Source organism: Spermophilus citellus, assembly GCF_964194105.1.
Source record: "Spermophilus citellus genome assembly, chromosome: 2".
Taxonomy (NCBI): domain Eukaryota; kingdom Metazoa; phylum Chordata; class Mammalia; order Rodentia; family Sciuridae; genus Spermophilus; species Spermophilus citellus.
The window spans coordinates 34733001-34745518 of record NC_138183.1 but is presented as its reverse complement, the minus strand read 5'-3'; the positions used below and the strand labels follow the sequence as shown (position 1 = coordinate 34745518).

At 33.5% G+C, this 12518-nt stretch overlaps 1 protein-coding gene across 3 annotated transcripts in view; it reads left to right on the top strand.

The window, feature by feature from the left end:
• Positions 1 to 12518, top strand: part of NCBP1 (nuclear cap binding protein subunit 1) — a 42945-nt gene that overhangs the window by 8797 nt on the left and 21630 nt on the right. For all 3 annotated transcript variants that reach the window (XR_014020453.1, XM_081280035.1, XM_081280036.1), the window contains 11 exons: positions 443 to 599; positions 2706 to 2813; positions 3165 to 3286; positions 4713 to 4782; positions 5205 to 5420; positions 7376 to 7473; positions 8329 to 8392; positions 9775 to 9885; positions 11631 to 11695; positions 12141 to 12203; positions 12421 to 12495. Coding sequence is in view for 2 of the 3 variants with exons in the window: in XM_081280035.1 (XP_081136161.1) it covers positions 443 to 599; positions 2706 to 2813; positions 3165 to 3286; positions 4713 to 4782; positions 5205 to 5420; positions 7376 to 7473; positions 8329 to 8392; positions 9775 to 9885; positions 11631 to 11695; positions 12141 to 12203; positions 12421 to 12495 (1149 nt within the window). In the remaining variant the exon portion in view is untranslated. The remainder of the gene's footprint in view (positions 1 to 442; positions 600 to 2705; positions 2814 to 3164; positions 3287 to 4712; positions 4783 to 5204; positions 5421 to 7375; positions 7474 to 8328; positions 8393 to 9774; positions 9886 to 11630; positions 11696 to 12140; positions 12204 to 12420; positions 12496 to 12518) is intronic.

Genomic DNA, 12518 nt, shown 5'->3' with positions numbered 1-12518 from the left:
AATTGCTATTCGATTCCACTAAACACATTTGAAGAGAAACTGGTCTAGTATTTTTATTTCAGGGTGATAATTTCACAGTGAAACTGTTCTACTGTGTGTGTGTGTGTGTGTGTGTGTGTGTGTGTGTGTGTATTTGTGTGTTTTTTTATTGGAGTTGGGACCCAAGCCCTTGCACATGCTAGCAGTTGTCTGCCTCTGAGCTACAGTCCCAGCATGTTTTACTTTCTTAATTCTTGGATTAACTAGAATCAGAAAAAAAAATTTGTTGGGCCACATATGCAACTCTTCTCAATGACTTGTATGACAGTTCTGAAGTTGGTTTAAAAACATAGTTAAAAATCTCATCCCTAAGTTAATGGGATGATAAAAGGTTTATATGAAATTCAACAACTTAACAATGCCATTGTTTGGGGTCTTCTTGTTGTACGGGTTCTCAAATCAGTGCACGTCTGTTACCTGAGAAGCTGACAATTTATACAACATTAGTTGGACTGCTAAATGCCAGGAATTACAACTTTGGAGGAGAATTTGTAGAAGCCATGATTCGTCAACTTAAAGAATCATTGAAAGCAAACAATTATAATGAAGCTGTATATTTGGTAAGTTATTACTTTGTACATTATGACTTAGTGTTAGAATGGAAGGAAGGGGTGAGCTATAAACAACTAATTTATCCTTTGTCTTGAGATACAGGGCCCTATTCACCCCATTGGCTGCTCTTTTGAAACCATTCTCATTAAAGGTACTACAGAACACAGTACCCAATCTAGCAGCATATTTTTATTTACTCTGATTCCATGGTGACCTTCCTGCAGCATGATCATTTTCCTTTGTCCCTTAATTTTTTTGTGTTTCTAAGGATTCTGACCTCACTTTCCTTTCAACTTTGTCTCCTGAATCATTCTTATTCACTCTTAGAGCTTTATAAACCAAATTAATTTTGACAGTGCCCCCAGACCTGAACCGTATCTTTAACTTCACCATTTCTTCTGAATTCCAGACCTCTGTCCCAAATTTTAACTGTATAGCCTTTAAGATAACTTTACCTGCAATTCCTTAAATTAATGTATTGTTTACACCCCATTTCCTTCTTTCCTCTCCCAACTCACAGTGGCTGCTGGGAAACTCTTCTAGAAAACTAATTATTAATTTTTTTCTTCCCTTGCCTTCTTACACTAAGTATTTCTAAGCCCTGACAATTCTGCCTCCTAAAATGATCTGAAATCCATCCCTTTTTTGTCTCTAGGGCCTTCTGTCATATTTCATGCCTTCATGCTCTTAACAGCCTCTTAACTGAAGTTTTTGCATCTAAATTTTTTGCCTTTGAGTTTACTTTCTATACTTGCACCAAAGTCATCTTTCTATAACTAGGCTTTGCTTATCTTAATCATTAGCTAAAACTTCATTTTCTACCTGTTGTCTACAGTAGGTACTGTGCACAAAATTATTCATTGGTTGAAGGAAGGAAATATTAGAACTCGTGTTAATCTTTAATAGGAATGGAATTAAGCCCTACTAATGCTTAGAACAGATTGGCAATGATCATAAATAAATATGTATGTTGGAGATCAAAATCTTTTGTACTGGGCACATAATCAAAAACCCTTGACTGAGCACAATGGTGCACTCCTTGAATCTCAGCAATTCAAGAGGCTAAGATAGGAGGATCACAAGTGCAAGACCAGCCTCAGCAATTTAGCAAGGCCCTTAATGGCTTAGACCCTGTCTCAAAATAAAAAGGGCTGGGGATATAGCTCAGTGGTAGAGTGTCCCTGGGTTTAATTTTCAATACAAAAACCAAAGCAAAACCTTAGACATCATCAGTATAGGATTAAAGTTCATATTCTTTAACCTGACCTTTTATGATTGCCTCAGTTTGTTTCTCTCTCCTTAACTCCCATATCCTCTCCATATTTATCAAAATTACTTGCAGATCCCTGGGCACACCTTGTTTTTAAACCTCACTGCCTGGAATTCCCTCCTTGCATACCACTAGAATAGTACATCCTTTATGATGTAGCACAACTATTACCTCCTTTATGGTGCCTTTCCCTGCTCCTTTTATTGATGTTCCTAAGGCACTTTTAAATTTACCTTTTAGTCTAAGAGTCATCTCTGTGTTAAGATTGTGCTTGTATCAATAGACTGAGTCCCTTATAACAGAATCTTTAATAGTATTTAAGAGTAGCACACAAGGATACCCAATAAATATTTTTAATAATTTCCACTTCCATAGTTCAATGAAAATTGTTCATAGCCAAACAGAAAAGGAAATTTTGTAGGTTAAAGTAGCTAGAATATTTTACAGTCTGGGTTCTTAATGTAATAGCATGGAAACCTATAAATTCAGATTCCTGTCCATCATGGTGTCTTTGTTACAACTCTTCAACTCTGCTATTTTAACACACAAGTAATCCATCAATAAATAACTGAATGAACTTGACCATGTTCCAATAAAAGTTCATTTATGGGTAATGAAATTTGAATTTCATATAATTTGTGTCTACACACACACACACGCATCCCAGTATTAAAAATCTAAAAGCCTTTTTGGTTCCCAGGCCGTGCAAAAACAGGTAGTAGGCTAAATTTAGCTCTTGGGGTATAGTTTTTCAAACTGGGTTTTAGACTATACAAGATTGCTTATTTTGTAATTATTATGAAGGACATTGAAATTTAAGAGCAGAAATTGTTTGCCCCAACAGGTCCGTTTTTTATCTGATCTTGTGAATTGTCATGTGATTGCTGCCCCATCAATGGTTGCCATGTTTGAAAACTTTGTAAGTGTAACTCAGGAAGAAGATGTACCTCAGGTAAGAACAACACATATGCTGAATCTTGTCCCTATAGTACTATGTTATGAATTTTTTCGCTTGTAACCCTTTGGCAGTAAGCAAAAGGTAATGACAGCAGATGATCACACTATAAATGCTTAATCAAAAGGTAAGTCACCTGACATACTGATGGGTTCCCTTGACATTTGTATGTTAATTCAAATTATTCTGTCTACTAAGATTAGATTATCTGGAAATGCTCTGAATGAGCCAAATGTCTTATTTAAACTCTGTTAAATAACTTCTATAGGAATTCATTTTAAAATAAATAAGATATGAATGAAAATTTACTAGCACATATTTAAACTTACCTTTCTAAAAATTCTTTAGGTGCGACGGGATTGGTATGTGTATGCATTTCTGTCATCTTTGCCCTGGGTTGGAAAGGAGTTGTACGAAAAGAAAGATGCAGAGATGGACCGCATCTTTGCCAACACTGAAAGCTATCTTAAGTAAGGGCACAGCTCATAGTACTCTTTGCTATTTAGATAAAGGATATCTTACTAATATAATAAATGTATGATATTTTATGTTAGAAATACCCATTGAGTTTCATCTCTTAAGAAAGCTACGAGTTTCTGAAGGCATTCTCTAGGTAATCTCACTACTATTGTAAAACTCAGACCTCAAAATAAGCAAATAAGTTTGCATACTTTATCAGTGCAAAAGAGTTGCTTATTAAAAAGCTGCTTTTATAAATGGTTGTAAAAGGTATAAACACTCTAGTAAAATAGTTACTCAAATGTTAGTGTGCATAAGAGTTACTTAAAATTCTCAGACCCTAACCCTCAGACCTAGTGTGTTATTTAGGAGAGAGGTCTGGGCATCTGTATTACAAATATATTCTGCAAACAGAAAACTGCTGCCCTAACACATATTTATTTCATAAAAGTTAATCCTAAACCAAGTCCTTGAAACAGCAGTTCTCTAATCTTCCACCCAGCTTACATTTCTTCAGCAATATGACATTTTAATTTCAATAGTCCCATCTTTCTACTGCCTAACCCTCCCAAGTCATTATAAATGTCTTGGTTTATCTTGTTAGCTATAATATTAATAATAGATAGGCCTTGTTAATAAACTTTGGTTTAATTAACCAACAGCATGATATTGGTTATCTCTTAAAGTATTCACAAATTAATTTTGTTGTATATTTTCTGCCTATTAATAGATACTTCTTTGGATACTGTGTTAATATTTGTTTTATTGGTTACAAATAAAGTTAAAAGAAGTCTAGAAGAATCTCTTATGTATGCATATGTAAATCTCTTTCCTCATTTTTATACAGATAGTCCAGTAGATACATGTGTTCTTCACTTGCTTTTTTTCCTTAATATAATATGGATTTGTTGTGTAAAAGTATATAGCTCTACCTCATTCTCTTTAACAGCTGTATATTATTCCACTGTTTTAAGGTACTATGATTTCTTTTAACCAGTTCCTTGTTGGTGGACATTTAAGTTATTTCCAGTCTTTCATTATTATAAATAATATGTCAGTGAATGTTCTTGTATATATGTCTTTGTGTACATGTACATTTATGGGGAATGTGAATTCTTAGAAATGGCAATGTTGGGTTGAAGGTTGTGAACAATTTAAATTTTTATTGATTCAGTAAAATTGCCTTCCAAAGAGATTATATTCTTCCAAAGAGAATGTACTAATTAACCTCTCTGCCACCAATGTTTGCGATTGTAAATTTATCTGGTATCTTGATGATTATGCCACATTATAAGACTATATTGATGTATGTTTGCTGATCTGATAGATAAAAATGTTATTTAAATGCTTTAATTTGTGTTTTATTGATCATGAAAACCACTGAGTGTTTTTTCCTATTTTGAAAGCCTAAATATAGACTTTCATTTTTATCATTAGGATACGCCAAAAGACTCATGTGCCCATGTTACAGGTTTGGACTGCTGATAAACCACATCCCCAAGAAGAGGTAAATTGATTTCAGTCTCTAGTGATAACAAACAGCTCTTTGGTAGATTCTCATCTCTATAGTGGACTTAAAATCATTTCATTTGTATACCATAGCTAGTTTTCCACGTTCCATGGCAGGTATTCAGTTCCTCATATCACTAGCCATAGAAACGATATTTAATAAATGTTAGCATGTACTTGAAACATTCCCTTGTTCTGTGAGATTCTAGCTATCACAGAGTCATACATACATCTACATATATATGACATAATAACATTTTATACAAGTAAAAACAAAAACTTTGTGCCATTGTTTTGTACCATACATAATTATAAGTAAGCTTACTTTTGTGTTCTATATGTTAGAGGATAGTGATTTTTTTTATTTTGTCTAGTCAAAATGTTATTTATATTAATTATTAAAAATTAATCTGTCTTTAGTATTTAGATTGCCTGTGGGCCCAGATTCAGAAATTGAAAAAGGATTGCTGGCAGGAACGGCACATCCTAAGACCTTATCTTGCCTTTGATAGCATCCTCTGTGAAGCACTACAGCACAACCTGCCTCCTTTTACACCACCACCTCACACAGAGGATTCAGTGTACCCAATGCCAAGGGTCATCTTCAGAATGTTTGATTACACAGATGATCCTGAGGTATGTGACCAGTTAAAAATCCTAGAAAGGGGGTTGTGAAGGGGATGCGTTGCATTCTACTTGTGGTTTAATCCTGTTTTACTTATCCCTGAGATACCTTTCCAGTAATTTTTATCTATTAGAGTTGGTGACAATGCAGGTAAATTTTAATTTCATAAATGATAATCACCTCATTCTATAAGAAATTATGTTTAGCATATATAAGTAGATTAGAGAGACAGCATAGTGTGCAATTTAAGAGGGTAGTTTGAAGGCCAGATTAGATTGCATTTTAATCCTATTTAATCCAGATACTATTTTGTAATCTTGGTTGAATTATTTAGTCGCTCTGTGCCTCAATTTCTCTAAAGGAATAATAAATGTATTTATCTCTTAACGTTGTTTGGATTAAGTTATTAACATGTAAAAAGTGACATGATGACCTCAATAATTGTAGCTATTATTCTTAATAAGGTTTCTTCAAGAAAAATACCTACTTTTAGAGATTGTCCCTATCTCTATGTATCTCAGCTTGCCTTAAGTGAATCATTGTGTAATTATTAAAAATAAGTACTAAAAAAAGAAAACCCAAAGATTAGTATAAACTGATATATTAATCATCTTTTTTTGTTGCTGTGACCAGAATACCCAAAAAGAACAACTTGGAGGAGGAAAAGTTTATTTTGGCTCACAGTTCCAAAGGCTTAGTCCATGGTCAGTCAGTTCCATTTCTCTGGGCTCAGGGTGAGACAGAAAATTATGGTGGAAGGGCATGACAGAGGGAAGCTGCTCTGGACATGGTGCAGGGGAAGAGGCCTGCAGGGAAGAAGAACCCTTCAGGACAAGCTCTCGGTGACCCACCTCCTGCAGCCACTGTGAATTTGTTTACAGTTACTATCTAGTCATTCCATTCAAACTAGGATGGTCTGATGGGGTTACAGCTCTCAAAATCTAATCACTTCACCTCTGAACATACTTGTGTTAGCATAGGAGCTTTAGGGGGACACCTCATATCCAAACCATAACAGCTGACTTCATCATTCTTACCATATTCTTTATTATGAAGTTAAGTTGTTGGCAACCATTATACAATAAGAGTTTGGAAAATGTGTAATTTTGATGTTAATATTTGATTTTAAAATGTGTATTTTTAGCTGTGCATTTAATTATTTTGTATCTTTGCACTCATGTTGCTATTTTAGAGTCAGGAAGCAAGCACAGTGATTACTGGATTTGTTCTGAAGAGAAACTTGTCTGGCTAAAGTACCATACTTCTTGTTAGTGTATCCCTGTAAGCATGGATCAGTTTCTGATACTCAGCACAGATGACACTTTGGGATAGACAATTTTTTTATTGTGTGGGGCTGTGCTGTGTATTGTAAGATGCTAAGCAGCATCCTTGGTCTTTACCTTCTAGATGCCAGTTGGCAAGTAATTAATTTCGTATACAAAATTATCAACTGCTGTCGGCTTTGCTATATTCTGAACGTAATTAAACACTTTTAGTCATAACTACATTATGGTCTAATTAGGTATATCTAACTGAATGTCCAGTTTAATTTAAGACTGCCAAAGTCTTTGTAATTAGGTATTTATGCACTGGAAACTAGAAAGTATCCACAAAATTTATTTCTCCGGTGGTGGTTATATGTAATTGGTATTGCCTCTGCAAATGTGCTTACCTGTTTTCTTCCAGAAGAATATAAATATACAAAATACATGTTACTCTAAAAAGAAGATTGGATTACTTTTTTGTTGTGGCCTTTAAACAGTATTTATTAAAAGATTTTAGGCATTACAGAGATTAAAGCAAAATCCCAAAATCATCATTAAGAAGTCTATTGTATACTCTTTGAACCTGTTTGCTGTGCATATATGTACCAAAATGTTGAACAATGTTCTCAAATATTTATTGAATAAATGAAAGAAATCTGTTTTCTAGGTCTGTATGTGTGTATATTTGGGTTTTTTTGCAGGGTCCTGTTATGCCAGGAAGTCATTCAGTGGAGAGATTTGTTATAGAAGAGAATCTTCACTGTATCATTAAGTCCCACTGGAAGGAAAGGAAGACTTGGTAAAAATTTTCTTTGTGGTATTTTCAGAGGGGGGACAGCAATTTTGATGGTTTAGTAAGAGCAAAATGTATGTTAAGAGTATACAACAATCAGTTCATTTATTCTCCTGATGACTCTTGCTAAAATCAGTCTCCACAAACACTTGATTGACTTTCTCAAGTCTCTTTGCCTTCGAAATAGTACTTTGTTGGGTGCTTTATAATAATGTGCCCATGATGCCAGTTTTTTTTTTTTTAAGAGAAAGATAAGAGAGAATTTTTATAATATTTATTTTTTAGTTTTTGATGGATACAACATCTTTATTTTATTTGTATGTGGTGCTGAGGGTCGAACCCAGCGCCCCGCGAATGCCAGGCGAGTGCACTACTGCTTGAGCCACATCCCAGCCCGATGCCAGTTTTTTATTGTGGATATTTGCCATACAATATGGAGAACTTGAATGGCGAGCTACTTTTGGTTTGGATGTTATGGGAATAAATGAATACTAGAATAGTTTTGCTCTGATTTCTAGCATTTATACACCACACTTTGGAAATTTATTTTTGTAAACCAAGACCTTGGAATGTTCTGGTTTAGATGTTAAAGTGGAAAGAAAAATATTTGGGGAATGAACCAATCTATTAAATTAGTAACCTGTTAAATTAGTAGACCTGAATATGCTTCCTTAGTATTATTACTTAAGATTCCTTTTTCTTATGGTAGACAAAATAACTTATGCCATGATTAAGTAATCAAAATCCAGAACATTTCAGAAAAGATTTCCTTCATATCTAAGCACACTTCTTTGGAAATGGCTTGTTTGATTTCTTACCTATCTTTGTTTACTTATTAAGCTTAAATTGTACTTTCTATAGTGCTGCACAACTAGTGAGCTATCCAGGGAAGAACAAGATCCCCTTGAATTACCACATAGTAGAGGTATGCATTCCACATGGCGTTTGTTTCTCAATTTTAGTCTTTCTGTTGACTTTAAAGTATAATATACTCTTGGCTTATTTTTTTTTTCTTGCTACTTGTCAGGCACTGAAAATTAACAGAGGAGCGAGAAAATTGCTGTCAGTTTTGGTGCTCTATTAGCCAAGTTAGTAAAGAGAAAAGAGGAGGTTGAGACCAGTAGCCAAATGGAATTTTGAGTTGCCTATAAATTATTTATATAGTATGCCTTCATTCATGGATAGTTATCATGGATAATGTAAGTTACCTCTAGCCCTGTCAATACATTGTCCACTTAATAGATGTAAAGTGGCTTACATACTTTAAAATACTGTATCACTCTAGGCAGATAGCGTATCTTTAACTGTGTTTATCTGGCCTCTTAATCAGCATAAACCTGACTAGTACATTATTTCCTGTAATACAGTTAGGGATGAATCCTTATTCTTTATTCTTAGAAATCAAAAGAAAGTTTGGAATTTGGAGGAATAGAAATGCTTTGGACTCCACATTAATTCAGACAAGAGGATGGTGCTGATAGTCCAGATCCTTAAAGAGATCATGTCCTGATAGTTTCCACTTGACACATGTCATACTGTTTATTGCACTTCTCCTTTATGTTGAAGTTTTTATGAAAGAGAGCATAGTGGTGGTATATTATTTAAGTGTCACATTTTATTCATCTTGCATTTTTGTGCTTTTTAAAAAATACTTTTAAAAAATAGTATGTCTATTCTATCATAAAACTTGTGAGAGAATATACTTATACTGTGAACTTGACTCCGACTTGTCAGTTTAAATGTAAAATATGTCATTTTAAAATCTGTAGAATGTGTAAAAATTTATCAAAGTGAAGTATTGGCGTCAGAGAGATGAAGAGTAAGAGGAAACAATTCTAGGTTGATGGTTCTATAAGGAGGGAGGAAAGCAGAAGTTTCCAAACAAGCATGACAAGGAATTCTTTCACTGCCAAATACATCTAGCATCTGTTTGAAATAGCAGTGCAATAACTTGACTATCTTCTCTTTCTGGTCCTCAGAGTGTACTAAGGATTATTGTCACTTACAGAAATAAAACTCAGTATGTACATCCCTGAATCAACTTAGATACTTCTAGTGTTGGAATTATCGCATACTTGTCAGGGAGGAGTATGGATCAAATAAGCATTAATCTTATATGCTCTTATTTGATTGAGTTATATATACAGAGGAAAAAAATTCATTTTGGTATTTGTTATAAAAAGTAATTCTTTTTTCCATGAGTGCCATGGATTTGATTTTGAGTTTATTATTACATTAAGGTCTTTCTAATTGTTAAAATGCAACAATAGCAATCGAGTTGAGTTCTGATTCATGATTCTTTTGTAGGTGATCTTTGCGGAACTGTTTCAGCTTCCAGCACCACCTCACATTGATGTGATGTACACAACACTTCTCATTGAACTGTGCAAACTTCAACCTGGTTCTCTACCCCAAGTTGTATCCTTTGCTCTGTTTTGAAATTTATACTCACTGGACTGGCTTTAAAATATTATTAAATATCTGAGCTAATTTTTCTCAATTTTGTCTTTTTTCCAACTAAGCTTTAGGTTTTAGGAAGGGTGGTTCCAATTTGCCTTGTTTTATAATAGTGGATTCTATCATTTGAATAAGAGAGACGGACTGATACGCACATTGCAATGTTTGTTTACATATAACACCTCCCCCTTGTTATGAAATAGAATATATTGCTGTACCTTAAAAGTTACCTCTGTTCTCCTCCCCAGTAGGGCTCCTTTATTTCCATCCCAACACTGTTCTGACATGATAATCATTCCCTTGCTTTTTAAAATGTAGTTTATTACAAATAAGAATGTATACTCTGTAGTTAAGGCTTTTCTATAAGTTAATTAGTATCCATTAATTGTAATATTTAATTACAATATCGGTATCTTTAAATTTTTTAAAATTCTTGGTCTGTTATTGCAGAGGAGGTATTACTCTCCCACTATGACTGTGAATTCACTCATTTCTCTACTTCCGTAGTTTGCCTTGTCTGTTTTGAGTTAATATTATTAGGTTCGTACAAGTTCAGATTTATATCTTTGGCAAAGTGAACTTTTTGTCACTCTGAAATGATTCTTTTTATCATATTTAGTTTTTGCCTTAATAAGTCTGTTTTGTTAAATGTTAATAAAGTTTCACCAGCTTTCTTTTTGTTAAAATAATTTTTTTCTCAGTCTTTTTACTCTAACTTTCTGCATCCTTACATTTTTCTGTTTTATACACAGCATATAGCTGGAGTCTTTTTGTCTTTTTACTGGGCTCTGTCATTTCTTTGCTGTCATGTCTTTTGTACTACATAAGGAATTTGGGATTTTATTTCATTTTTTCTCCTCTACTAGTTTACAAGTACATACATTTATACAGTATTCCTGTATACTTTTTGTCATGCATGCTTACTAGTCTTAATTTCTAACCTTTCTCTCAGATTTTAAAAAGATCAGGAAACACTTTCTTTTTTCTTCTTGATTTACATGCTACTCTTATAACAGAACTTAAAGGAAAAAAAATTCTTTCATACAGTAATGTTCATTTAAATGAATGTACATATCTGCCACTTTCAGGGATCTTCATTTCTCTTTGTATATCCTAAATTTTTCATCCAACCTTTAGAGAAGGTTCACTGCTAGTAGTCTCAACATATTTTTTTGGTAAAGTTTTTTATTGTTTTCATTTTCTGAAAAATAATTTGGATTTTCAGAGAAAGAGATCTGGGCATTAATGTTCAAAGACACTTGATTTGTAATAGCACAAAACTAGAAATAGTCTAAGCATCCAACAACCCATGAATGGAGAAACAAACTGTTATATCTTTGAAACAGAATACTACTCAGCAGTATAAAGAACAACAGGAATAACAACACAATGCAGACAACACTTGAATAAATAGAAAAATAATGCCAAGTGAAAGGTATCAAAGAATCTATATACTGTAAATTTACCTAAAATTCTAAAAAATGCAAAATAACAGCAGGCCAGTGGAAGCTTGGGAGAAAGGAGAAGAGGAATGGATAATAAAGAAGCAAAATATTCATTATCTTGATTTCATGGACACGTAAGGTCAGATTTATTATGCATTATTGATACTTTATAGCTTTTTAGAAAACAAAAACCAAAAATCATTTACATGAAAAGATGCTCAAAGTTATGTTAGAGAATTTTCCTTATCTTCAAATTCTCAGCTTGCACAGGCAACTGAAATGTTATACATGCGTTTGGACACAATGAATACTACATGTGTAGACAGGTACAACAATTGCTTATTTCTGTACAGTTATATAAACGTATATAAGGTGCCCACACAAAATAGGTGCTCAAATTATATGTTTCTTACCTAAAGAGAATGAATGTTAGTACTATTAAAAGAAGTGAGATAAAGAACTATTAAAAATTAGTTACAATGGAGTTGAGGCTGTAGCTCAGTGGCAGAGTGCTTGCCTAGCATGTGTGAGGCACTGGGTTCAATCCTTAGCACCACAAAAAATAAACAAAGCCATGCTGCCAGTACACAACTACAAAAAAAAAAAATGTATAAGATTTGCAGAGAAAAAGAGTAAATCACAAAAAAAGATATAGCTGCAGGTGGGGGTGGGGGATAGTTTTCATTAAGCATAAAATCAAGTTGATCTGTTTGAAAGATTCATAAATTTCTGTTCTAAATTGCAATCATTGTTTTTCCCACTCCCATGTAGGTTTATTAATTGGTTTTCTCATCATCTAAGTAACTTTCAGTTCCGTTGGAGCTGGGAAGATTGGTAAGTGTGGTATGTTTTATCTTTTCCTTTCTCCAGAAGTCAAAAAAAATTTAAAAATGTAATTTAAAGACAGTCTTTGCTGTCTGAAATCTTTTATTTCTTTGATATTAATTTACTATTTATAAATGGAATAATAAAGATAAATCATTTTTAGTTAGTACGGGTTAGGTATAAGTGCAGACCATATGTAAGAACTTAAACTATATTTCTTCATTAGGTCAGATTGTCTTACTCAAGATCTTGAAAGTCCCAAACCTAAGTTTGTAAGAGAAGTTTTGGAAAAATGTATGAGGTAAGTTCTTCATGTTTTCTCCT